This window comes from Strongylocentrotus purpuratus, unplaced genomic scaffold (genome assembly GCF_000002235.5).
Source record: "Strongylocentrotus purpuratus isolate Spur 01 unplaced genomic scaffold, Spur_5.0 spur5_scaffold_14, whole genome shotgun sequence".
Lineage (NCBI taxonomy): Eukaryota > Metazoa > Echinodermata > Echinoidea > Camarodonta > Strongylocentrotidae > Strongylocentrotus > Strongylocentrotus purpuratus.
The window spans coordinates 25133948-25161499 of NW_022145599.1; the positions used below are offsets into that span (position 1 = coordinate 25133948).

The 27552-nt window shown below is 35.4% G+C and overlaps 1 protein-coding gene across 1 annotated transcript; it reads right to left on the bottom strand.

The window, feature by feature from the left end:
- Window positions 1-1513: 1513 nt before the first annotated feature.
- Window positions 1514-26910, bottom strand: LOC100889592 (nose resistant to fluoxetine protein 6). Its single transcript, XM_030985166.1, has 14 exons — window positions 26907-26910; window positions 26304-26409; window positions 25579-25981; window positions 23502-23592; window positions 21160-21333; window positions 19668-19764; window positions 18682-18774; window positions 16447-16618; window positions 12856-12935; window positions 10541-10654; window positions 7199-7367; window positions 6034-6223; window positions 5023-5165; window positions 1514-1691 (listed from the first exon to the last, which is right to left on the bottom strand). The coding sequence occupies exons 1-14, from the start codon at window positions 26908-26910 to the stop codon at window positions 1551-1553; spliced, it is 1977 nt and encodes a 658-aa protein (XP_030841026.1). The 3' UTR covers window positions 1514-1550.
- Window positions 26911-27552: the final 642 nt, after the last annotated feature.

Consider the following 27552-nt stretch of genomic DNA (forward strand, 5'->3'; position numbering starts at 1 on the left):
GAGTAATCGTGCACACAAAAAAGTGGTCACAAATTTATTTTAATTGAATTGTGTTTTTGTACAAATTCAATTAAAATACTAGAATTTAATTCGTCACGAAGACGAATAAGGTGGTCTGTCTATGTCTTATGACAGATTTGAGAATGGGAGAAGTTATATAGACATGTAAACAATGATGATCATGATGAACATGATGATAATCATGATAGTAAAGGTGATGATGATGATAATGATAATGTTATATGATGATAAAAACGATAATGTTAATGATGATGATGAGCATAAGCATGATCCTGACATCTGATTGAAAAAATAAGGAAATAGTTAGATAGCAAATAGTCTCAGCTACAACATACTAAAATTTGGGAGAAAACTGTTGAATAACAACCGAGATACTGGTCAAAACACCTTGTCATGCAGATTTATGTTTTGAAAAAAGTGACCTCCCATAGACATAACACGCAAATATGACAAATTATGCATTGTCGCCTTTAATCGAATATTTCACTATGATGACGTCATAGAAATGAAAAATAAATGACATATTTCTGATAGAGAATTATCTCAGCTACAACATATTAAAATCTGAGAGAAAAATAATCACAGATAAGTGAGATAATTTCAATTAAACAAAGACAAAAATTACGTCATCAACAAAATACATTTGTTTGAGTTTAGATGCCAATATGATGACTTTATTTCACTTTGTACGAGTCAGGGTGGTATGAAATCATATCTCCAACTCATGCTTTTTCCAACCATGATATAAAAAATGGGGGTCAATGGACTATCTGAAAAGCTATATCGATTTTTAAAATGGCATGTTTTTGATGAAATTTGCATTATATTGCCCATAGCAGCACGCGCGGATTTTGAACTTTGACGCACGCTCACGGCCTTATGAAATATGAAGAGTGACTGAAATTAATGTAAATTGTTAATTACATTAAGAGGAATCCAAATCATGTAAACATTTTGAATTTGACCTTTTTCGCGCGCTGTGAGCGCGCACACCGCGCGCGGGGACACAAACGGACGGAAAATGTTGAAATGCTTAAAATGACCTGATTCGTACTCTCGTTTAATAGTTAAGTGATTTTGAGCAATTTAAAATTTTGACGCGCACATACGCGCGCGTCATGACCTTTATGTGACCTTTGATGACATGACCTGTTGACCCTGGACCTAAAGTATATGTGATATGAATATGAATGACCTTTGCTGATGCATCATGAAGATATGATGGATAACGTGATTTCACAAAATGGCGCCTGGATGACGTCACGATAACCTAATGACCTTGAAAATGTTCCTGTCACGTCTCATTACAATGACCTATAATTGTGCCGAAATTTAATGAAATTAACTAAACCAAACTTGAGTTATCCGGGCCACAAAAAACGGGGAGAAATAAAAATAAAGAATAATAATAATAATAATAATAATAATAATAATAAAGAAAATTCTGACGAAATCAATAGGTGGTCTGTTGATAACAGACCACCTAATTAAAAAATAGGTAGGAAATATCACTATACATGTAGGTGAGCTCATGAAGTACATTGCTCATGCCTTGACTGGACAATGGTCTGTAACATCTTCTCCATGTTTCCAAATGGAAACTCTACCAAGACACACATGGCCAAAGCACAGGAATGCGCCAGGAGCACAAAGGCCGCAAACAGGTGACTCTGTGATGGTCAATAACAAAGAAGGAATCAAGATATTATTACGTAGAGGTATCATGGTGTAGTGGATACGTACATCACCAGACTGTGGATCACATGGTTCACGATTCCATTCCCCGCCGTAGGAATAATCTCCTTTGGCAAGACATTAAAGCCCAAGTCCACTCCAAAAATAACTTACTTTCAATAGAAGCAGAAAAATCAGACTAACCAATCAAAAAAAGTCTGACCAAAATCGGAAAACTAATAAGAAAGTCATGAATTTTTAATGACATTCAAAACTTTGAAAATCACTAGACAAATTGGCAACTCACTCATAAGTCTGTGACGTCATGTCCTCACTATCCACTAATTATTTTCTTTATATTGATGATATAAACTTCCTATTTTCTCCTTAAGAATCTCATTTCTTCACACCAGCATCCAAGTTAGATTAAAAGTAATATTTTTTTGTGTGGATGCACTATATAATAAAGAGTAATTTTTTTTCCAGTTAAATCATGAAAACTGTAAATTTTGATAAACTATTTATATAAAAATCAATAATTATGAATATACAATATTCAGAAAATAGTATAAATTCTTCAAAGTTCATAAAAGATTTTGTGAAATGTCATGCACGCAATATGATACAAATCATATAACCTTGGCAAAAGGCATGGGGAAATCAAGTTTTGGGGAATAAAAAGGGAAATTAATGGGATTAAACCATATAGAGCAATTGATAAATAGTGAGGACATGACGTCACAAACTGATAACCATCTTGGCAGTTTGTGTTGTGATTCTTATTGTTCCATAATTTTACAAACTTTTTCAAAAATTCATCACTTTCTTATTAGTTATCGTTTTGCTCAAACTTTTTTTGATTGGTTTGTCTAGTTTTCTGCTTTTATTGGAAGTAAGTTATTTTTCGAGTGGACTTGTCCTTTAATATACATTTGCCATTCTCCACCCAGGTGTTAAATGGGTCCCCGGTAGGATGTGCATTTTAATACTGTTGGATTGGCCTGGCTTGAATACTCCCCCAAGAGCGACCATGTGCACTATCATGTGCGGTTTAGCAATTAAATCCAATGACGGGGGTAATAATATTTACAATGTGAAGCTCTTAGAAACGTAGTATTAAGCGCCATAAAAATGTTACTACAGTCAAACCTGTCTATAGCGACCGCCCAAGGGAAACACACAAAGTGGCCTTTGTAGACAGGTGGTCTTTGTTGACAGGTTCCTTTAGTACATGATTTAATGAGAAACCATTTTCAAGGGAAACAACAAATGTGGCCTTTGTAGACAGGTGGTCTTTGTAGACAGGTGGTCACTAAAGCAGGTTTGACTGTATATCCTTATTGCTTTAGCTTTTGATCTGTGGCTCAACAACTCTGGGACAAAGCCGTACATTTCAAAGTGATTGCACTTGAGTTGACTGCTTGAAATACATCTGGGCCTCACTACATAAAACTGGCTGTTGAGTGACGTTGCTATGGTAGTTAATATTGATGGCAAATTTACCATCATTCGTGAGTGTTATGCAACAGGGCCCAGAGCATCATTTCATGAAACTGTCATATATAATAGTACACGTTCACTAACATCCCATTGAAATACGTGTTAAATTCAATTCACGCATTTCAATGCGTTGTCGGCGAAATTATACTTGGTTTCATGAAACGCTGCCCTGAAACATATCCTAATCTTTCTTTACATTTCATATTGGGCCACCCCAACCAAACTAGACCTCTATACGATCGTTTCCCCGATCAGCTCGACCTTTACTCGACCAATACACGATCGCTCTACGATCGCTTGCCTACTCGACCACTATACGATATTTTTTGACATGCCAAAAATTGTTGTGTAGGAAGCCAGATCGATACCGATCAAGGTAGACCGACCCCGATCAAGGTAGACCGACCCCGATCGCCCTTTCCGACCGAGCCCAACCAGGCCAAAATAGCTTGATCGAGCTTGGTCGGGTTGGTTTGATCGGCAGTGGGAACCTACCATAATGGGCCAGGATCTTGTTTGCCATGGAAACAGCAAAGACCAATATCATAAAGACATTCAAGAAATCAACTCAAGCTAGGCAATTTCATTACCCCATTCTAAATAGAAATCCATAAAGCTGTTCGTAAAGTTTTTAATAATAATAATAAAAATAATTCAACATTTTTATATAGCGCACAACACATAGGCAAAATTGCATGTCTCTATGCAATTTAAGAAAAGAAAAGAAAAATGCACTGAGTTCATGATTCTGATTGTTTATGAAGTGGTGAAGAGATATGTGGTTTTATAGGATCCTGTGCTTTGTATAGGATCCTGTGTATATGAAGAGCCAGATAGCATGCCCACAGTTTTTCCGTGATATTGTCAATAACCTCAATTAAATTATGGCAAAAAATATACTGTACATTAAAAATGTTTGTTATCATTTAAAGAATGTTAATCTACATCTGCACAGTTTAACTTTAGTTGATGTATTTAATAATGATTGAGCATCCCATCTGGCTTTTCATATACAAGTCGTTCGTAAAGTCATGCGTAACTTTACGAACAGATTTATGAAACACACCCCCCCCCCTGTACAGATTACTTAATATGTCATTGTCATGTCTGTACATTTCAAACGGTGCTGCACATGGCTACTGAAATAGGGTAAGTTTGGTGTTGCAAAGTCTTTGCAATTGCATTAAAGCCTACTATCATTACGAGACCAACCAGTCCAAATAATTCACCCCTTGCTGAAAATCATTTAATTGTATTTTGAGTTTTTGTTAAGTTGTGCATAAATAAATAATAATAATAATAATAATGGGTTCTTGTATAGCACACATGTCAGTCAGATTTGACCCTCCTGGCGCTCCCGATTATTACCCTGGCTTTAGCACGGCTGCCATACGGCGCTCTTGCATTTCAAGGAATAAATTCCTACCAGGTACCCATTTACTTCACCTGGGTGGAGTGTGGCAAATGTAGATCAATATCTTGCCAAAGGACATTCAAGTGCGGCGGCGGGACTTGAACCGCGGACCTTGTGATTGACAGTCCAGCGACGTATCCACTCGACCACAACACCTCTAAAGGGACTGTAAATGTCATAAAAACAAACATATGATTTTTATTCTAGCAAACACTGGAACGAATTCCCCCCCCCCCCCCCCCCTCTGAAGCCTAATTTTTACCAAAAAATAATAAATGGATAATTCAAAAGAAGCCTAGTTATTTTCTTTTTGAGTCTAGCTAGTAACCTGCTCATGCAGCTGTAATCTGATGTCTGTGAATTTGAGGATGGTATTTAAAAAAAACTTGAGTTTGCTAAGAGTAGAGACTTACCAATGTTATAATTGACCAATGAATAGGAAGAGCTAAGCTGTAGCCATACAGGCTCTGTATGATGGGGTGTATAAGGTAGGTTGAATATGTCAATCGACTGAGGGGCACCCAGAAGTTCCACGACAAAATGTCATTGACCACTCCTGGAAAGAGTAAAAAGCAATGGCATAAAATATTATCATTAAACACACACAGGAGATGTCTCTCTCAACTTTACATTAACATAGCCAGCTTTGCACAGGTATTAACTAATGACCAGTCCTGATTTTGAATTGTTATGACAATTCATGTTATATTATATACTGTAGTATAAAATACTTGTAGTATAAAATATAACATAAGGTTCAGAATAACACCCCTGAAATATTAAAAACTGATGCTTAAGTTCATTGTTTGCTGATCACCAGAAGCAGGGGTAGTTCCCACAATTGTCCAAAAGATTACGCAAAATTTCTTCATTTTTACAGTTCCTAAGAACATTATTTTAGACATGGAAGAGGATCGAGTGAAATTGTCCTTATATTTTCCAATGGATATTGCACCAGCCCTCCCACAGCTCCAAATGGTGGGGCCATGGCCATTCTCTTGGTCAGCCAATGAGAAGGGTTTTAACTCTATCCTTAGAATATGAGCACAATAGGTCCACAATCAACGTCTCTCCAAGAAACAGTGCAGGAAAAATGTCTTTTCTGTCTGTTGCAGTAAAGTTGTGGAAACAGCTACCTACTATTGTGAAGACTGCTTCTTCCGTCGAACAATACAAGAAACTTCTAAAGTCCCAATTATTTTCTTACAGAGGATAATGGACCGTATTGACTGACCCTGTCTTTTTCAAGTGATATGTTATTGTTTAAGTGACCCCAAATATGTGGAACAATGTGTGCAATGCTGTGTAACTGCACGGAAAACGTGCTATATGAAATAACTTTTAGATATTTATATGCCCCACTCAAAGATTCTTAGTGGTAAATGGCACCAGGACAACTGCAAATTTCTAGCTCTTCCACATACCTCCGTATCCATAATGGCAGGCGAATATGACCCAGGAAAGAGCCAGGGCCCAGGTGAAGCGGCTGAATGTAAGGTACATGATATCAGCAGCGCGAGTCGTTATGGATGCACCCCTGTTCGCATCATAGAGACCATAGACCACCGCTATGCCCAAGGCGCTAGCAATGGCCCAGCCAGCTGCTACAAATACCTAGGTATGAAATTACATAATTATATAAACATAAATGTATATGTTGGACAATCATTTTATATCTATCATGGTGATTTTGGGTTAATCAGTCTACAATAGTATAAAAATGAACTGTTTATCTACTGCCTGTGTCACAGTCGAGAATCTCCAGATAAAAACACAAATATACAAACAACAAGACTTTTGAGTGGCAAATGAAACATCTGGGTTTTTTAAAACACCAAATTGTGAATTCATTTTGTCTCTCTCTGTATCCTCTGTTGTTTTTTTGAAATACAATGAATAAAAAAAGATTAAAAAAAAACAAAGTCTAAAGTGAGTACGGGGAATGAGAATACAGTACATCTGAATATGCGTAACTTTATGCGCAGCCAAAGATCTGATACAGTGGAAGATTCTTATCTGTGACCCTGGCTCATCTGGAAAAACTTACCAGGTGAAAAACTTTACTACCAGGGGGTAAACTGAATTGAATTAAAATGCATTTAAAAGTGATTGAAATGTAAATAGTGTCTTGAATGGTGGTGTTATTGTAAATATAGATACTTGCGCAGCTATTTTTTTAGAGTACATTTTGCACACATGGAAATCACTTAAATTAAAGGCTAAATTTGTCTTTTATATCACTAAATTAACAGATTTTGTTGGAACAAGAATATGATCCTTCAATCACATTTTAGAATATTTTGTTGACAGATTTCTTCGAATTCAACCACATACAGTAAAAGACTTGAAGTTTTTAATAGAACCATAATGAAGACACGATTAGCATTTTATGCTATTTTCTGGTCCCTATTATTCATCAGAGATATTTGTTAAACATACATTTATTATTATTATTATTATTGTTATATTACTGTATTTAAACGTTTGGATAATAAAAACCTCAACTCAACCACTCTGAGCTAATCGCCTTTCGTTCTTGCTCTCTAGCACTTAAACAAGAGAAGTCTCTTATCATTTGGGTGTACTTACTGGAGATAGTTTAATCTTCTTGTTTCCAATATCATACATGACGTAGCCCAGGGCCATGCCCACAAGGTATGGTGGGATACGACAATATGGTTTGTTGTAGACGATTCCCTGGAAATCTGTTGCAAACATGTATCCAGTACCAGGAGCAGTGACCGCCATACCTCCCGTTCTGATTTTGAATACACAAGGACACAATAAGATTACTTGAACAATACATTTATGTTAAAAATAACAAATTTGTATCTTTTGATAATGGTGGAAAAACATTGTGTTGCTTTTAAAAAAAAAAATTATCTTGTATAATCAGCTATATTCTTGTTGTTGATTCTATTGGTTATATTATGTATGTATATTCACATATGTTTTGTTATGTTTTGTAATGTCGAAAGCAATATTGAATAAAGATGATTTTATTAAAGAAAAAAAAAAAAAAGATTACAGAACGCAATTCAATATGGTGAAAAAAGGCAGCATGAATAACATATATGTAGAATTCTAGACCCCAGCAAATAATGAATTCATATTTTCACCTAAGCTAAATGGTAGTAAAAATCATTTGAAGGGCAATCCTACCCTTACAATAATTATACAGTGCGTCCCAAAAAAAACGAAACCAAGAAGTATCGATGTTTTATCATAACTTAATCACAAATGAATGATACATATTTGGAAAGCTTAGAGTCTCCTCTTTCAGTTGATGCTACTCAGATGATGTATATTTCACACATGAGTGATTAAAAGCAATTTGAAGGAAGGAAACCAAAAAGACATTTGGCGGGCGGTATCTGAATTTCGAAGAAAAGTTCACATTTCTAAAAAGTTGAGTTTCTGCCCTTTCATATGACACCTCAATCAGGAAAAATGAGCGAGGAATAACAAAGTTCTGTTTGTTTAAAGTAGCCCTTACATTTTCATAATTTTAACAAACGAATTCGTTTTCACTGGGTGCCTGCCGTAGCAAAAAGCAGATTTGACAAAAGACTTAACTCCGTTTCGTTGACAATCAGCCATGCATGAAGACTCTCGTCTACGGCTGATTGTCAACGAAACAGAGTTAAGTCTTTGTTAATTTTGTTTATTGATACGGCGGGCAGCCAATGAAAACGAATTTGTTTAATAAAATTATGGAAATGTAAGGGCTACTTTAAACAAACAGAACTTTGTCATTCCTCGCTCATTTTTCCTGATTGAGGTGTCATATGAAAGGGCAGAAACTCAACTTTCTAGAAATGTGAATTTTTCTTCGAAATTCAGATACCACCCGCCAAACGTCTTTTTGGTTTACTTCCTTCAAATTACTTTTAATCACTCATGCGTGAAATATACATCATCTGAGTAGCATCACATGAAAGAGGAGACTCTAAGCTTTCCAAATATGTATCATTTATTAATTATAGTTGTGATTAAGTTATGATAAAACATCGATACTTCTCGGTTTCGTTTATTCTGGGACGCACTGTATTTATATGAAAAAGGAAAAACAAGAAAAACATAGTGGTGGAAGTTTGAAATAATTCAGACTAATAATATTGGAGTTATGAATGTTTAAAATATGAGATCACTAGCAAAGTCTATGCAAATGGATTGTGATAAAGTCATGGCCATTGCAGCTCTCCTGTTTGACATTTACAAAAATATTATAAATTTATATTTCTGATAAGCGTCTTCTCCCTTCGTACACTACTCAAAATATGTTATGGATAAAGCATATCATTATTCATCTAAACAGGAACAGCCCTCCTGAGTTATAAGTTTTGAAAAATTGACATTTTAGTCATTGTGTGTGTATTAAAACATATGGGAAAGTTGTCCCATACCTTCATCACTGTGACATTATCGATTACGCCAAATTTGAAGTGCCCACACATATAGTGATTACAATTTCTATTTGACAGATAAGATGTTTGTTCAGGTTGGATTTTCTTCTGAACATTTTACATGGTTCATTTTCAATGCTCTAACCAAAACATCCCTGGAGGGTTGAATCAATAAGTAAATGACTTAATGTACATTGTATGTAATATCGCTGATGAATAAGCCAATAAGGTTTATTTTCATTACTATTCCTTAAATTTACATTTTTTTACCAAGGGAGCCCAAACTTCAAGTATATTTCAAACATTTCATTAATGCAATGTTTGATCCATTAAAAATCAAGTTACATAACAAGAAAAGCCATTTATTTTAGTAGTTAATTTATTGGCAAAGAGAATTCCAGAAATATTGTGACTTCATAATTCACTACAACAGTATTTTTCTTTTACTGCTACATTGTCAAAATAAAAAGCCTCTGAAAACTTATAGATGAAAAGCAATATTGTTGAAAAGTTGAAAAAATAGCAAATTTTGAGGTAAATGATTTTGAATATCTCAATGTGTTTTTTTCTTTTTTAAATTCCTGGCATCGAACGCAATATAGTCATGAAACAGAAATGGATCCAATGTGTGCAGAAACTTATGCCCATTCTACTCATACATCAGGGGGGTGTTTCACAAAGATTCCAAGTCGAACTTTACTTTCAGTTGGACTTAAAGGTACTATGTCCCATTTGCAGGCCAAAAAAATGAAAAAGTTAAATTCCAACTGCATTTGAAAGATAATACTAACTTAGAACTTCCCTAAAAAAGATGGGGCTTGAAAATGTCTTCAAGTTGGAAAATAACGACTATTAGTCGTCAAATCGACTTTAGGGCTATAGAGCCCAAAAGTAATAGTCTTGATTTTCAGACAATTGTACCGAATGGTCATACGTTTTATGCTGCGCAAAGATTCAATCAGTTTAATCTTGGCCATCACAAGAAGTGGGTTATGGATGTAGACAAATGCTCATGTACCTTTTACAACTCTTTTCATGTATATTATTACCAAAGAAGAAAAAAGCCAGTCAGTCACTCAATAGTGTCTGACAGTGAAGTCTAGCAAGTAAACGGGTTTCCTTGCATAATTTGAATATGAGGACACTGCTAACGTTTAAATTTCACAGATAGGACATACATGACATATTCATAATTCCTGCAAAGTTCTACAGAATTTGAAGTTGGCTGCAAAAGGGACATAGTACCTTTAAACATTATGGATAGCCATTTGTAGCCTTAAAATAAAATATATTCAAAAGCACAAAAAAATCCATTTTTTTTTAGACTTTTCATAAACTCCACATCAAAAACATGCATCTCCTTAAAAATAGAAAATATGAATGATTTAAATCAACATTGTAAGCGTTTTTAAAATAGCTTTTATAAAATACTTTAAAGCTAATGGCTCTGCATAAGTTAAATTTAGGATCTTTGTGAAACAACCCCCTGGCATATTTTTAAGGTCTCTGAAAAAATGTGTCTCACCCTTGGGCTAGAAGTGCAGCCTTGAAGTCTGGATTCTGATAACAAAGCACTGCAGTTGTGATGAAACTAGCCACACATGTGGTGATTAAGACTACCATTCCTTTAAGACCGTACCTATATGAAACAAAGAAAATATACACTCAACATTTATTTGTATGAATAATGGATTTCGTAAAGTCTCACATTAATTTATATATATATGAAAGATTTTCCAGCAAGTTCCTCATTCTTAACAATATTGTCATTATCCTATGACCAATCTTAATGCAGTAAAATGCATTTCCTCCACATATTATAATCTATGACTTAACATTCTATTCTGAATTTTTTAAAAACTAATAATGGTCTTTATCATACCTGATTATTATTATTTTTTGTACTGTTGTGTTTACAATTTTACCATTTGTAATAGTATATGCATATATCGGTATGTGATTTTGAATGTGTCTTTAAATTGTGAACAATTCATCCCCTCGCTGCTTCAGTTACACAATCTCTTTCAAAACCAAAAATAAATAAAATACATATTAAAAAGAAACACTGATTAAAATTAATACTTCTCTCCCGCATATAAACACCTCAACTTGCCAAACTTTTTTTGTAATGAGAAAATATGGATCGTTAATGCTTGGCCAGTTCCTAAAGCCCCACTGCACTACTTATAGCTACTTGTGCCCACTTTATAGCAAACAATTCTAATCAGTGCCTGTTGGTCCCCCATGATCCTCTTTTTGTTATGTTAATTTAGAGCTGATTTGATGAGATAACCACCTGTCAGTGACCTTGCAGGGACGTCTAATCCCTTCTGGCCAAACTAGTGCAAAGGGGCTTTAAATCCTCATTTGCAACTAAGATAAACAGATATACAGTGAAACCTGCATAATTATACAGACCACTAAAGGGAGACAAGAAAAGTAGTCTTTACAGACAATTGATCTCTATATGTACAGGTTCCTTTAGTACTGGTTCAAATATGACAAATGACAAGGCACAGGAAAAGGAAAATGTGGTCTTCATAGACAGGTGGTTGCTATAATGCAGGATTGACTGATTGTTACAAAGATAAATGCAGTTCATGTCAGAAACTTTGAATCAATATTTCAGTCAAAATGTTACAGGTCACATAATACTTGAATCATAGAAAATCTTCAAACATGCATATATAGAGATATAGTCCTACATGTACATCTCTTCAATATTTATAGTTGTATAGAAGCCCCTTGTGTCTTACATAATAGCCCAAGAGAGTTAATAGTAGGTCAAGGTTAGAATTATATCTCTTTCATAGTGCTTCTATCGGAGTCGCACCGATGAAAATACCGATAGCCTTTTGCCTGATGTAAACAAAGGTGAAACTGCCGCTTCCCATGCTGTCCCTTTTATACTGCCGGTGAAATTCACTCGCTGTGGCGAGCCCCGGCAGGAAGTTAATAGTTATTGTGCAATCGCTTGTTAGCTGCTGGCGCGCGCTTTTTTGGATTTGGCAGACAGTGCAGTGCACAGCTGGGTTCCAAAAAAGTGCCAGTACACTAGCTTTAGCCGGAACAAGATAACAACCTTAGTCCGTTTTCATCTGTGTTTTCTCCCGAACCAATTCATAGTGCCGTTTAATTGGAGTCGCACCAAAAAAGAGAATTTCTCCTGCTCAAGATTGAGCAGGAGAATTTCATCGCATATTTCTCTTCTTTTCATTGGCTATTCTATCAGCGTTTTCTCTTCAGCACCATTCATATAGTGGCCGTTTCATCGGATTCGTCCGGATGCATCCAATGAAAATCAGGCCACTATGAAAGGGAGATGAGTGTACTCATCAACAAAACATGTTTTGCTCTTGATGTAAGGGGTTCCATGTTGCTATACCATTGTCAAACCAATTAAGAGCTTCAATTTTGTCTTTATCAAATAATTATCGCACTAAAAAACACCCCATGGACTAGCTGTAAAACATCTTCTAGAGTAGACTACTTAACGCACACGTACGCACTCGCATAGAATAGCTGTACATGGTACGTACTACCCAAGTCAGATTTGGGTTCTTGGCGAGCCCTATATGCAGAGTTTTTTGTTATCCTTTAATTTCTTCTTTACTCCTCAACTGTTTACCTATAGAATGCCAGGTAAAGTTTGTTTTTAGGTTCATTTTAAACATTCTACCTATATATACAAATTATATTTCCAGGTGATTGGAAAAGGAAAAGAAAAGAGCTTTCATTGGGCCAGTGGGACATTGTAGACACAGACCATATGAGACATTGATGGTCTGTGTCTACAATTTCTACAAATCATTGACACCAGAAGTTTCCAGTCATACATACCAATACATGGGAATGAGAAGAAGAGGGCTAATGATGAAAAACTGCATGTCATTGGCCAGGTACCAGCTCCAGGCTATGCACTTCATGGATATAGATGTGATGAATTCATGCAAAATGAGTTTTAAAGATAAAGTTGAGTTCTGGTCATGTGATTGCATTGTGAAAGGGTGTGGAATCAATCAAAAAAGGTTGATCATCTAGCATATAGGCATTGGTGTGTACATCAAGGTTCTGGAATCATCAAAATTATAAGAAATTTGGCCCAGTCTCGGTAAATTTACAAGTACTGTACACATCAGAGAGATTGGACTACACGAACATGTGGCATAAAAATCCGTCCTGATTGTTATGCTGTTACATGCCATGTTTAGAATATGAAGGCAATTGAAGAGCCATGCTTTGCAGGGAACAAATTTTATCTGATATTCTTCCACACTTGTATAATAACAATAATGCTCACAAATTATTGGTCACCTCTTCCAAGAACTCAAGCTTCTCTTTAAACAGTTAGCCATGAGTCTTAGTAGTGCAGTTTAAGTCTATGTGCAGACAGAAAGAATGGAATTTAATGGAAGTATAAACCAAGGAAGGAAATGTTAAAGTAAATACAAGTTACTGAGAGTATTTAACAATAGTCCAGTAGATATATGCCATGTACATGACCGGAAAAGTTGATAAGTACAAGGTTTTTTTGTTGATTTGTGTTCTAGATGGGTATTGAAGTAAATTCAGCCAAGTTGCCAGCTTGGCAACCTTGGGCAACTTTTTTAATAGCCATATTAGCATAATCATCTAATTAGCATATGTGCAATATGTAATAATGTTGCTTAATTATATATCTCAATCCAGGAAGCCTGAAAACATGGATAATACGACTTTTCAAGGGTTTTATATGACAAGGAATTCATTTATGACACCAATTTTTATTTTTAAGTAATACAATTGTCTTAAATAGCATAATTAGCATAATATGTACAATATATAGACTTCATTGTCATTGTTTATCTATAAAGCCTAAAAATGGTGCAATGCAACATTGTAAATCACTTTTGAAAGATTAATCATTAATTCATGGGAAGATATTCTATGTATATGTAGTATAATCAGCCTAATTAGCATAATCATCTAATTAGCATATATGTGAAATATGTAATAATGTTGTTAATCTTAATCCAGGAAGCCTGACAACATGGATAATATGACTTTTCAAGGGTTTTCCATGACGAGGAATTCATTTATGACACCAATATTTATTTTTGAGTAATGCAATTGTTTTAAATAGCATGATCAGCTAATTAGCATATGTACGATATACAGACTTTATTGTCATTGTTTATCTATAAAGCCTAAAAATGGCGCAATGCACCAATGTAAATCACTTTTGAAAGACTACACATTAATTCATTAGAATATATTCCATGTAAATGTTGTATAATTAGCCTAAGTAGCATATACACTGTATGTGCCATATGTTATAATGTTGCTAATATTAAACTAGGAAGACTGAAAACATGGATAATATGAGTTTCCGGGGTTTTCCATGACGAGGGATTCAGTTGTGAAACCATTTATTATTTTTAAGTAATGCAATTGGCTTAATATGTAATTATTGTACTAATATGCCTAATTAGCCTATATGTAGAATATCAATTATTTGGGACTCTATTTAGCTTCACAAATCGTATGTCCAATGTGGTGGTTATCTTGGTCTTAAGGCAATGTTGTTGAACCTCATGAAATGTCTAGGAAATTACGAGGTCATCATACGCATTGATGGTTGGGCTTCAGTCCTAGGATTTAGAGAGACTGTCGGAAACACACTGAAGATGGTTAAAGCAGATGATAATGATGGAATTGATGATGTGGTGAGACAGGTACGTACAGGCCAGGGATGTTGAATACAACAGTGCGAACTATGATCTGTCTATGTTAACCAAAGCCAGAACCATTGAGAGTACAAGCCCGACGTTGCTCAAGCTGGTGGCAGAATTCCTGTATAAGTCATATTATCCATGTTTTCAGGCTTCCTGGATTAAGATTAGCAACATTATTACATATTGCACCGTATACATTCTAATTAGGCTAATTATACTACATCTACATGGAATATCTTCTCATTAATTAATAATTAGTCTTTCAAAAGTGATTTACAATGTTGCATTGCATCACTTTTAGGTTTTATAGATAAAAATGACAATGAAGTCCATAATATATCGTACACATGCTTATTAGCTCATTAATGCTCATTGTGCTATTTAAGACAATTGCATTACTTGGAACCAAAAACTGGTGTCATAAATGAATTCCTCGTCATAGAAAACCCTTGAAAAGTCGTATTATTCATGTTATCAGGCCTCCTGGATTGAGATTAGCAACATTATTACACATTGCACATATATGCTAATTAGATTATTATGCTAATTAGGCTAATTATACATGGAATATCTTCTCATGAATTAATGATTAATCTTTCAAAAGTGATTTACAATGTTGCATTGCACCATTTTTAGGCTTTATAGATAAACAATGACAATGAAGTCCATATATTGTACATATTATGCTAATTAATGCTATTTAAGACAATTGTATTACTTAAAAATAAAAATTGGTGTCATAAATGAATTCCTTGTCATATAAAACCCTTGAAAAGTCTTATTATCCATATTTTCAGGCTTCCTGGATTGAGATAAGCAACATTATTACATATTGCACATATGCTAATTAGATGATTATGCTAATATGGCTATTAAAAAAGTTGCCCAAGGTTGCCAAGCTGGCAACTTGGCTGAATTTACTTCAATACCCATCTAGAACACAAATCAACCAAAAAACCTTGTACTTAACAACTTTTCCGGGTCTGAAAAACTTCTACAGGACTACAAGGCTTTAACATACAGAGTGAGAAAGAAACACAATTATTTGATCTATTACTGGCATGTGTATACAGTACAAACAGTACAAAGCAAATTTTGCCCAAGACCAAAAACAATTTCAAAATAATTGCCTCTCACAAAACAGTTTGAGGGATGACATCACAATTTCTTTCTTAAACTAAATGTATAAAGATTTGTTTAAATACATAATTTTCTACATAACATAAATCGCTATGTGCTCAGCAAAAGGGCACCATCATGATATTCAATCAATTTTCTATTTTGTAGACTTGTAATGAAAGGATAAAGTAACAAAACTAAAAATGCAATCACGGGGTGAGTGTGGCAAATGTAGACCAATGTCTTTCCACAGGACATTAGTGCCCTGGTGGGACTCGAACCGATGACCTTGTGATCAACAGTCCGGTGACGTATCTACTCGACCACGGCACCTCTACCATCATGAAATTCAATCAATTTTCTATTTTGTAGATTTTTAATGAAAGGATAAAGAACCAAATAAATAAGTTACAACCCAACATATAATTTAGAAATTGTATGTACCAAAATGTCCTTTTTAGTGTAGATGTATTTCAAAGAAAAGACAAACTTAAAAAGTATATTTCTAGAAATGTACTTTCTGCTAGTCTTGCAAACTTTGCGCCCTTTTGCTGGGCGCAAAAAAATGACATTTAAAACAGCATTACTAAGTTCTTACATCCTGCTCCACCCCGGGAGGGACAAAGTTATTGATATATAGGAGATCTGTCCACCACCAAGCCCGGCAGAGGTCAACCTTTGCATCAAAACGATATGAAACAGGCCCATGACTCATAGTGGGTAGGAAGAACATCCAGATTAGAATCACCATAGCCAGGGGTGGCGTCAACCTGATGAAAAAAAGAAAATAAAGGTTTTGTGCACCTATGCCGCCGTAACAGAACATAACAGAACACCGCTGCACTTCTCATCACTCACACTAGAAAGCAAGATCACATCACTGCAGTCATCTGCACCCTTGGCTCTTAATCCCAACGTATCCAATTCAAGATCCTTCTCCTCACGTTCAACATCATCCATCATCGCGCACCCTCATACCTGATTGAACTGATCTCACCCAAATAGACAACGGGCATGAACCTTAGATCATCATCTAGACCCCAGCTCGCACTTGGTCCTCGCACCCACAACCACTATGGTTACAGGGCCTTCTCAGTCTGTGCCCCCATATCCATATCCAGGACTCACCCACCGTTGACATTTTCAAAAAGAATCTAAAAACTCATCTATTCCAAAAATACCCAAATAAGTATAAAATAAGTTTGAATTAGTATACCAATGCCTACCTATACAATACATTATGTCTTTTTAAATTGTTGCTATTATTGATATAATGATATTATATGTTAACTTTCCAAGGAATTTACATGTTATGTTAATTTCTTTAGTAATGTAAATTTGTTAAGTTATGTACATTTTGTTTTCTTGGTAATTTAAGTAATGTTAATTCCATTAGTAGTATTGATTGTTCTTGAAGTAATCTTGATTTGTGTACAGCGCTTTGAAACTTTTATGTCACAAGCGCTATATAATTTGTTTGTATTATTAATATTATTATTAATAACTGGAGAAGTTTTTAAGCATACTTTAATATCAAAACATACAGCACTTTACACTTTACCCTTCCATCCCCACTTGCCATTCATTTAGTACACAAAAAGATGAAACTTTCTTTAAAAACTGCAATAGTTTCCTGTGGCATACGTTGGTTTAGTGGTGGTTATTTTACCTGACTGATAAGAAAGCTTAAATGCTTGTTAGTAAGCAACCAAAGGACCGATGGCTTTAGGTCCTCTCTGAGGGACCTGGTAATGAAGATTAATGCCTTACCAAAGAGCACTAGGGCATCAACTTGGTTTTGAACACGAACCTGTGAATGAGCGTCAAGAGGCTTTGATGTTTGGCCAAGTAACTTTTTATTCAGATGATAAAAATTGTGATAAAATAAAAAATATGATAAAAATTTTACTTTGTAATCAAGACACTACATAAAATATAGAATTAAGTGTGCGGGCACCTTGCAACCTAATACATGATTTATATAAACAAAACTAGAAATGCGATCGTTGGTTGAGTGTGGCAAATGTAAATCAATGTATTGCCAAAGGACATTTATGCCTTGACGGGACTCGAACCTATAATATATATAAATCATTATGTGCGGTCAATTTGATACATGGATGTCATGAGATTTGGGCATCACATTGCCAAGAATTATCCTGTTTCTAAATGTTGCGAGCAAAACATTATGCACCAATGGACGGACCTATTGGCATTGTGCAACACAATGGCTTAGCAAAGTCACCAATTTCTGGTTTTGTTTAGCTCTATGACAAAACTTTTATCACCGTTATAGATTAATCTTGCATGGGAAACAGTTTAATATTCTTGAAGTCTTTGGTTTATCTACGCCATGACAAATACGCGGTACTGGGATATTATTTGTATCATTGTATGGCATAAATAAAACAAGTTAAAGGGGAAAATTCATGGTCTACTTGAAAAGCTAAACAGAATACATTACCATCTATGGGGAGTGTTTCACAAAGTCGAACATAACTCTAACTTGGACTTAAATATTATGGAGGGGCCATTTGTAGTCTTAAAATAAAATTTATTCAAAAGCAAAAACTCAAGTATTTTAGACTTTGCATAAATTCCACATCAAGAACATGAGATCTCCTTGATAATAGAAAATATGAATGATTTGAATCAACATTTTATGCCTTTTAAAATATCTTGTACAAAATATTTTCAAACATGCTAACAGCTTTCCATTAATTGTTAAGTCCAACTAAGATAAAATTTCAACTTAGGATCTTTGTGAAACACCCCCTGGGGGCACAATCGGATATAGCCCACATATTTTTTTTCGTTTAGAAGTGGGACTGACCTGATGTATCTGTGTAAGTAGAGCCATCCCCAGGAAAGTTTGCCATCATGGTCCTTCATCTTCTTCAAGGCGAGATATGACAAGAGAAGACCACTATCAAAAAATGAAAACATGAAGTACATCATGAGATTTTGGAATCACGTTGTTAAGCCTATATAGTGACATGTTAAAAAGCATCAAAACAAAGTACAATATATACTTGCAAATAAATCTTAATCTCAATCTCAATCGTCCAACCTGCTTTTCCGTCTGTACATCATGTATTTGTTTACAAGTTCCTCTTGCTTGCTACATACATGCTGTTTGAACAGAGAAAGAAAACAAGAATCAATGAAGAAAGGGTGCATCACAGTTTCACATGAGGCATAGCCACGTCAAGCCATACAATTGCAGTATCATCTTGTCAATTAGGGCGCCTACATGGCATTTCGGGGCATTATTACATGCTTTTGAAGTGGCCTCCGGGGGGGGAATACTCAGATTTGGTTTGGACGGGATGTGCCGTGCAAGCCTCAAAACCCCTACCCATTATTAAACAAGTCATTTTTTACGAAAATTTTTCACAATTCACGGGTTTTGAGGGTTTTTTTGTGCAGATTTTGAAAAAAACTGACCCATTTTTAATGATATTTTTGTTAAAAGTGGAACCCATGTTTAGGATTTTTGTGTGAAAAAGTGACTCATTAGAGCGGCACACCCCCGTATGTCCTAACATGTGAGTATCTCCCTCCCCGCACCCCCCAGGGAGTGGCCTTTGTCTTGAAATTACATGGCATTACGTGGCAGCTACAGCATCATTAATTTTAAAACAAAATCTATGTAGCGCTTGCAGCTAGATTTTACAAGAAAGTGTGACTATGACATGATATATTGGTTGTTTATCTGAGAGCAAGAAGAATTAAAACAGAATCGGTCAGGATTATGTGGCGCTTGCAGCTAGATTTTACAGGAAAGTGTGACTATGACATGATGTATTGGCTGTTTACCTGAGCAAGAAGAATGAATCAACAGCAAATGGTGCAGAAATAATGACCTGGAAGGTGATATCCTGAATGTAGTTTTTCAAGGCAAGAAGGATATTTTCTGAAGAAAAAAAAGGACAATGAGAGAAAAATATAGTACTGCAAATTAGAATTTTGTTTTCCATAAAATATGACAAAGCATACAAAAAGTAAAAAAGATGGCCAATATATGTACAGTGTTTGTAAGTGAAGTCTACCATTATGTGATAAGACTAAAAAAAACTTTGAAGTAAATTGCAATAACATTAGAGATTACATTGTTAACATTAAAATATTCTTGATTCAGGTTTCTGATAGAAAACTGGTTGAGCCTTCCTTCCACTCAAAAGCAAATAATACAATGCACATTTTAAAACATTTATCTCATGAATTCTGGAAACCCCTATCTTCTTAAAAACAAAAACAACGATGATGATGATGATGATGACGATGATGGTAATGATGATGATGATGATGATGCTGATGATGATGATGATGATGATGATGATGATGATGATGATGATGATAATGATAATGATGATGATAATGATAATGATGATGATGCTGATAATAATGATAAATTGATGATGATGATGCTGATAATAATGATAAATTGATGATGATGATGATGATAATGATAATATGATAATAATGATAAATTGATGAAGATGAGATAATCATGATGTGGATGATGGTGAAATGATGTTGTTGATGATGATGATGATGATGATGATGATGCTGCTGATGATGATGCTGATGATGATGATGATAATGATAATAATGATGATGATGATGATGATGCTGATAATGATAAATTGATGATGATGATGATGATACTGATAATAATGATGAATTGATGATGATGATGCTGATAATAATGATAAATTGATGATGATAATCATGACGTGGATGATGATGAAATGATGATGATGCTGATAATATGCTGATGATGATGATGATGATGATGCTGATAATGATGATGATGATGATGATGCCGATGATGATGATGATGATGATGATGATGATAATGATAATGATGATGATGATGATGATGATGCTGATAATAATGATAAATTGATGATGATGATGATAATAATGATAAATTGATGAAGATGAGATAATCATGACGTGGATGATGATGGTGAAATGATGTTGATGATGATGATGATAAGGCCTAAAAAAAAAAGATGTTGTATTGCCCTGTAGATGCCCCAAAATGGGTCGGTCGGTCGGAAATCTCTCTATATTTTTTTTGTTTACTCCCCCTTTGGGCTGATATTTCTCAGTTTTGAATGCTTTAATACATTTTTTTCTTCTAAAAAAACGGTAATAACAAAACACTTTTTAAAACAGCCGACCATAGATTTCAAGATTTTGGGGTCGGTCTCAAAGGGCAATACAACATCTTTTTGTTTTAGGCCTAACAATAATGATGATGATGATGACGTTAATGAAAGCAACAACAATGATTAAATACCTGATAAGCCAGCGTTCATCACCATGGAGAATGAGTGACCCAAGATGACCCAGGTAATGCTAATAACCCGGATCCCATTCAAACAGGGGATGCCTCCTGCAGCCTGCTTGGTGCTAAGAATCCTGGGAAGGTTGTGAGACATGGAAAAACAGAGAAGAAACTGCACCCACAAACCTGGAACGATGCAAAGATACGTTTCTGTATGAGTACACGTATAGTCATAGTTGTGAGAGACGATAAAACATAAAGAACTTAACCAAACACCTGAAATTTGAAATAAATAATTAAAGATACATATGCTTATTAATTACTTCTCTATCATCCCTTTGTTTTCAAGGCAATTGTCTCTATTTTCTGAAGCCTAAAGTACATGTAGATAGATTTTTTTTTAAAGTAATAAAGGAGTGGATATGGTGCACCTACTTGTGTGCATGCATGACTTTGATTTGCTTAGAAATGTTAGGATTAATTGCCCTACATATAAGTCCAATGTTTATAATATTAATATACCATTATGAAGTATCATAACATCACATTTCTTATTACATTGAGATATATCACAAAATGTGAGTCCTCTAATGAATTGCTAATTTCCAGGGCAAGGTTGTAGACAGAAAAAAACAAAGAGAAAAGAGAGAGGTATCCATACACAGAGAGAGATAGAACAAGAAAGAGAGAGAGAGAGATAGAAAGAGAAAGGGAGAGTGTGTGAGAGAGAGAAAGAGGAGACACATGGGAGAAAAACGGGCAGTAAAAAAAATGGGTTGAGAAAAAAAGATGAAGAAAAGGAAGAGGAAACAAATTCAAAGAGAAAAATAAAATAAAAGGGGAGAAAAGAATTGACGAGATATATTGACGGGAAGTAGAGGAAAGCAAGAGAGAGAATGGATGGATGAACAGAACAGGAAAAGTGCATATGTAATACCGGTGAATAAAAGAAACAAGAAGAACAGGAAGAAGAGGAAAAGGAAATTCTGATTTTTAAATAAGAGAAAGGAAGAGATAAATAATAATGATATTCAGTTCTTGTATAGAAATTATTACCCTAGCTTTAGCTCTGGCAGCTGTTATCAGCCCACAGTGCATCAGGCGCGTAGCCAGGGGGGGGCGGTGGGGGCGGTCGCCCCCCAAAAAAAAACGCCGGCCAAAAAAAAAAAAAAAGAGAGAAAAAAAGAAGAAAGGAAGAGGACGTAGGAAGAAAAAGGATAAAGAGTCGAGAACGGTACAACGAATCGTCTTCTTTCTCTAATAATTTAATGAAACGTCTAAGCTTCCGCGCTTCGCGCGGGAGGGGAGGGGGAAACTGAATTCAGATAAGGATTAAGAATCGAGAACGGTACAACAAATCGTCTTCTTTCTCTAATAATTTATGAAATGTCAAAGCTTCCGCGGGAGGGGAGGGGGGAAACTGAATTCAGACAAGGATTAAGAGTCGATCGAGAATGGTACAACGAATCTTCTTCTTTCTTTAATGGTCTAATAAAACTTCAGAGCTTCCACGCTACGCGCGGAGGCAGGGGAACTTGATTCAAACAAAGATTAAGAGTCGAGGACCGTGACGGTACAGCGAATCATCTTCTTTCTCTAATAAAACGTCAACAGAAACTGAATTTAGATAAGGATTTAAAAGTCAAGAATGGTACAACGAATCGTCTTCTTTCTTTAATAATCTAATAAAACTTCAGAGCTTCCGTGCTACGCGTGGAGGCAGGGGAACTTGATTCAAACAAAGATTAAGAGTCGAGGACCGTGACGGTACAGCGAATCGTCTTCTTTCTCTAAAGGAAACGTCAACAGAAACTGAATTTAGATAAGGATTAAGAGTCGAGAATGGTCCAACGAATCGTCTTCATTCTCTTATAATTTGATGAAACCTCAAAGCTTTCGCGCTTCGCAAGGGAGGGGGGAAACTCCCCCCTCCCTGCACCCTCCCCCTAGGGAGCGCGCTCACTACCGCCCCCCCCCCCCCTAAAATGAAATCCTGGCTACGCGCTTGCAGTGCATTCCAAGGAATGATCCTACCAGGTACCCATTTACCTCACCTGGGTCGAGTGTGTAAAATGTAGATTAATGTCTTGCCAAAGGAATAGTCCATTGGCGGGACTTAAACCACAGACCTTGTGATCAACAGTCCTGTGACATATCCACTCGACCATGACACCTCTACACATAAAGCAAGAATGAAAGAACAAGGAGAGGAGAGACAGACAGATATAACTGAAGGATACAGTGAGAGGGAGAAAGAGAGAGAGAGAGAGAGAGAGAGGGGGGGGGAAGAGAAAGAGAAAGTCAGGGAGAAACAGAGAAGATGAGGGAAAGAGAGAGAACTATTATGTACTTACTGTTCTTGGGTTTGTTCTCACTGGCTGCTGAATGATGAGATCCAGCAAGCAAAGCAGTGGTTTCTGATGCTGGCCCCGAGGCAATGTGAACCTGTAGATGGAAGAAGGAACAATATTATCTTTTTAGTTAAATAGACTGGTAGTGAGGAGTACATATTGTAATAGCACATTTGAACATGTACATGTATATGGAAAATGCGGTATATAAATACATTAATATTGTGAAGGAAAAAGTCAAAGAAAAGGAAGAGGATTGAAATTCAAGACAGTGCAATTTAAAAACACCAATACTTGCAGCATACACTGAAAAAGAAATTTAATATTACACAAACCAAGTATCTTCTTGCAAAAAAATTGTGGGCTCGGGGATGAAACATTTTATGTTATAAACATTAAAAAAATTCAGATTGGACAAGTATCATAGACATGTATCTCAAGGATAAAAAGAAAGTTTGACTGGTCCAATGATGTGTCTACACGCCTTTCCATATTGTGCAGCATTAGGGGTTGGAAATAATATCAATAATGGTAGTGATTAATAATAATAATAATATAAAAAGACTAATAATGATAATACTGATAAAAAATAATGATAACTCATAATAATAATGAAAATGATAATAATAACAAAGACTACTACTAATACTACAACTAAGTACTACTGATTATAATAATAAAAATGACAATAACAGTAATAATAATAATACAAAGAAGAAGAAGAAGAAGAAGAACAAGAAGAAGAACAAGAAGAACAAGAACAAGAACAAGAACAAGAAGAACAAGAACAAGATGAAGAAGAAGAACAACAAGAAGAACAAGAAGAACAAGAACAAGAAGAACAAGAAGAAGAAGAAGAAGAACAAGAAGAATACGAAGAACAAGAACAAGAACAACAAGAAGAAGAAGAAGAACAAGAAGAAGAAGAAGAAGACGAAGAAGAAGAAGAAGAAGACGAAGAAGAAGAAGAAGAAGAACAAGAAGAAGAAGAAGAAGAAGAAGAAGAAGAAGAAGAAGAAGAAGAATCTACTTGTCCTTTATTATGTTGTGAACACAGAAACTCATCACCATAAAATGGTGAAAAGTAGGTCCTAGTTCATAAATTTTCATGAACTAGCAAAGGCACGTAAAAGAGAAAATGGGTGGAGTGGGGATAAGAGGGCCTGGGGTTAACATAAACAAAAGTCATTACATTTTATGAGTATAAGTCATCAAATTTTATGAGTATTATTCATAATGTATTCCTTTTGCTCAGGTGCTCCTAGCTCTTTATGACAATAGGCTCCATAGCCGCTCTAATCATTTCATTTTGACCTATGATTTGTAAATGTTAATGAGTGCTTCCGATCAGGTGTTCTTGGCCTGATACAATCATCCTAATTTCCACATACCGGTAACTAGAGAGATAGAATTAGCATGTTTTTTGCACCAAAAACAACTTTTATGTCAATCTATTGAGTGTGTTTTATTAATTACTATAGACATGTTACAGAGATCAACAGAAAGCTGGGACTCACAAAGTTCTATCTGTCTATCTATCTATCCATCTATCTATCTATCTATCTATGTGTCTATCTGTCTATCTGTACTATCTATCTATCTATCCCTCCAATTTGTTAATTCTTGATATTCTTTCAATTGCTCTCGCTTTAATCTCTTTACTTATTTTCTAAATTTCTTGTCCATCTAGAATTGGGCCTGAAAGTTTACATACACCTGGTAGAAAAGCAATATATACATTATTATCCAAAATTCACTCATTCCTGCTAACTTTTCCCTTCAGGAATTTAGATAGACAAGTTTGCTCTCTGAAAAATGTATACAGTATTTACATCACTAATCACACTGAGAAACTTACATGCATATATGTGACTCCTGATAGGAATTAGTGCAGTTGTGAACATTTGAGTAAAATGTTTTTCTGTCAAGTACATGTATATACTTTCAGGCCCAACTGTATCCTCTGTGGATGACTGTTTGTCTCCCTGTGTCTCTTTCTTAATCTTTTTCTCTTTTCTAATATCCCTTACGAATTATGAAGATTTACCTTTGAACCCATACTATAGTTCAACTGCCTTACCTCACAATCACCAGCTTTGCTTTCATATATCCCTTCTTTCTGCCCTGTAGCACCATATCCCTCAACACTGGAATCGAGATGTGGCTTGTCAATTGACCTTTGACCTTCAGCTTCTTCATCTTTAATGCCCCTATCTGACCTGAGGTCATCCACACAGGCATATACAGAGTCTGGGTCGCTATTTTCTTCCCCCTTCACACCATCTTCCACTTTAGTCCTGCGCTTGTCCACACTGGCATAGATATCACCTCTGACCTCTGTTGACCTCTGACCTCCACTTGACCCATTGGCTTGGTCAGATGGGAGAGGTGGGAGGGATGGTCTCCGCTTTTCTTTACGGGCGATGTGTTTGTCTAGTATTGTGCCGATAACACTGAGTAGGGATAGGATGCTAATGAGAACGCTGTAAAGTAACAAACAATATGAGAGAAGATAACGAGGTGATCAAAAGTCAAAGACTACCGTATTCCACTATACTGACATCTATATCTGAAATGTCTGTAAAAGATACAATACAATAGTACAGGTTAATAAAGAGGTATAATTTGTACAATGTCACTTAGGTTTCAGCGTACTGAAGGGAAAAAAAGTTTGATCTGGTGCAGGCAAATTTAGATGCAATGTGAGAGATAGGACATGAAAAAATATAAGTTATTTTCCAGGTGTTTGAAAACTTAATTAAAAGTATTTAAATAAAGAATTATCATAATATCAAATTCACATACCATGTTCCTATAAATCCCGCATTAAAATCAGTGTCAGGTTTCTCTGTACAATGGACTGCTGAGTCTGCCACATCTTGTATTCCAATCCAGCTCACATTTAGTAGACCTGTAGGTTTTAACAGATATGAAAATATTAATCATGATTTGCTTACTAAAGGAGTACCAATTACTGGGCAATGTTCTGCTTTTAAGAAACAACATAGATCTACATTTGGTTACTGGAAATTTGGATACATTTAACCCTTCAGAAATAACCAATAGGATATTTTTCTTATTAGTAGTATTTCTTTCTTTCTTTCTTTATTTCACCTACAGTGTATTCATATTGTTTTGCTTTTCAGACCCCCCCCCCCCCCTTTTTCCTAGCAAATATTCAGGCACAACCCATTACTTTTGTTTACTATTGTATAATGAAACTTTGCAAAAAGTTTTAAAACTTTTTCAAGAACAAGAACCAATAACAGTTCTGAAAATATACCTTAAGGTAAAAAAGGACCACCAATAATGGAACCTTTGGCAATGCGAGTGAACACCCGCCCCCCCCCCCTCCCGTTTTTCTATTGGCACAGTCACATGTATTTTTGTTCACTGCTGAGAGTGTACACATTCTGAATACATAATAGCAACATGAACCTAAAGAGCAAATATGTTTTGGTGATTGGAATTTATTGCTCTTTATTATGACTCAGTGCATGACCATCACTCAGTCAGTGAATGGGTTCGCAAAGGTCAACAACCAGAACAAACATGAAAAACAACCAGAATAAACATGAAAAACAACCAGAATAAACATGAAAAACAGCCAGAACAAACATGAAAAACAACCAGAACAAACATGAAAAACAACCAGAACAAACATGAAAAACAGCCAGAACAAACATAAAAAACAACCAGAACAAACATGAAAAACAACCAGAACAAACATGAAAAACAACCAGAACAAACATGAAAAACGACCAGAACAAACATGAAAAACAACCAGAACAAACATGAAAAACAAACAGAACAAACATGAAAAACAACCAGAACAAACATGAAAAACAAACAGAACAAACATGAAAAACAACCAGAACAATATGTGAATGTACTGTTTTTAACAAATACTGCTCTGTCATTCATTTCTTGAAACTACATGTACCAGTAGACGTTTAGTCAAACAAGAACTTTGTACCATACGCTTCAGCACACTCTGTTCATTTTTTTTGAAGAAGTTGCATTGCTATGGCAATGTTGTTCAGCAAAGGTCAAC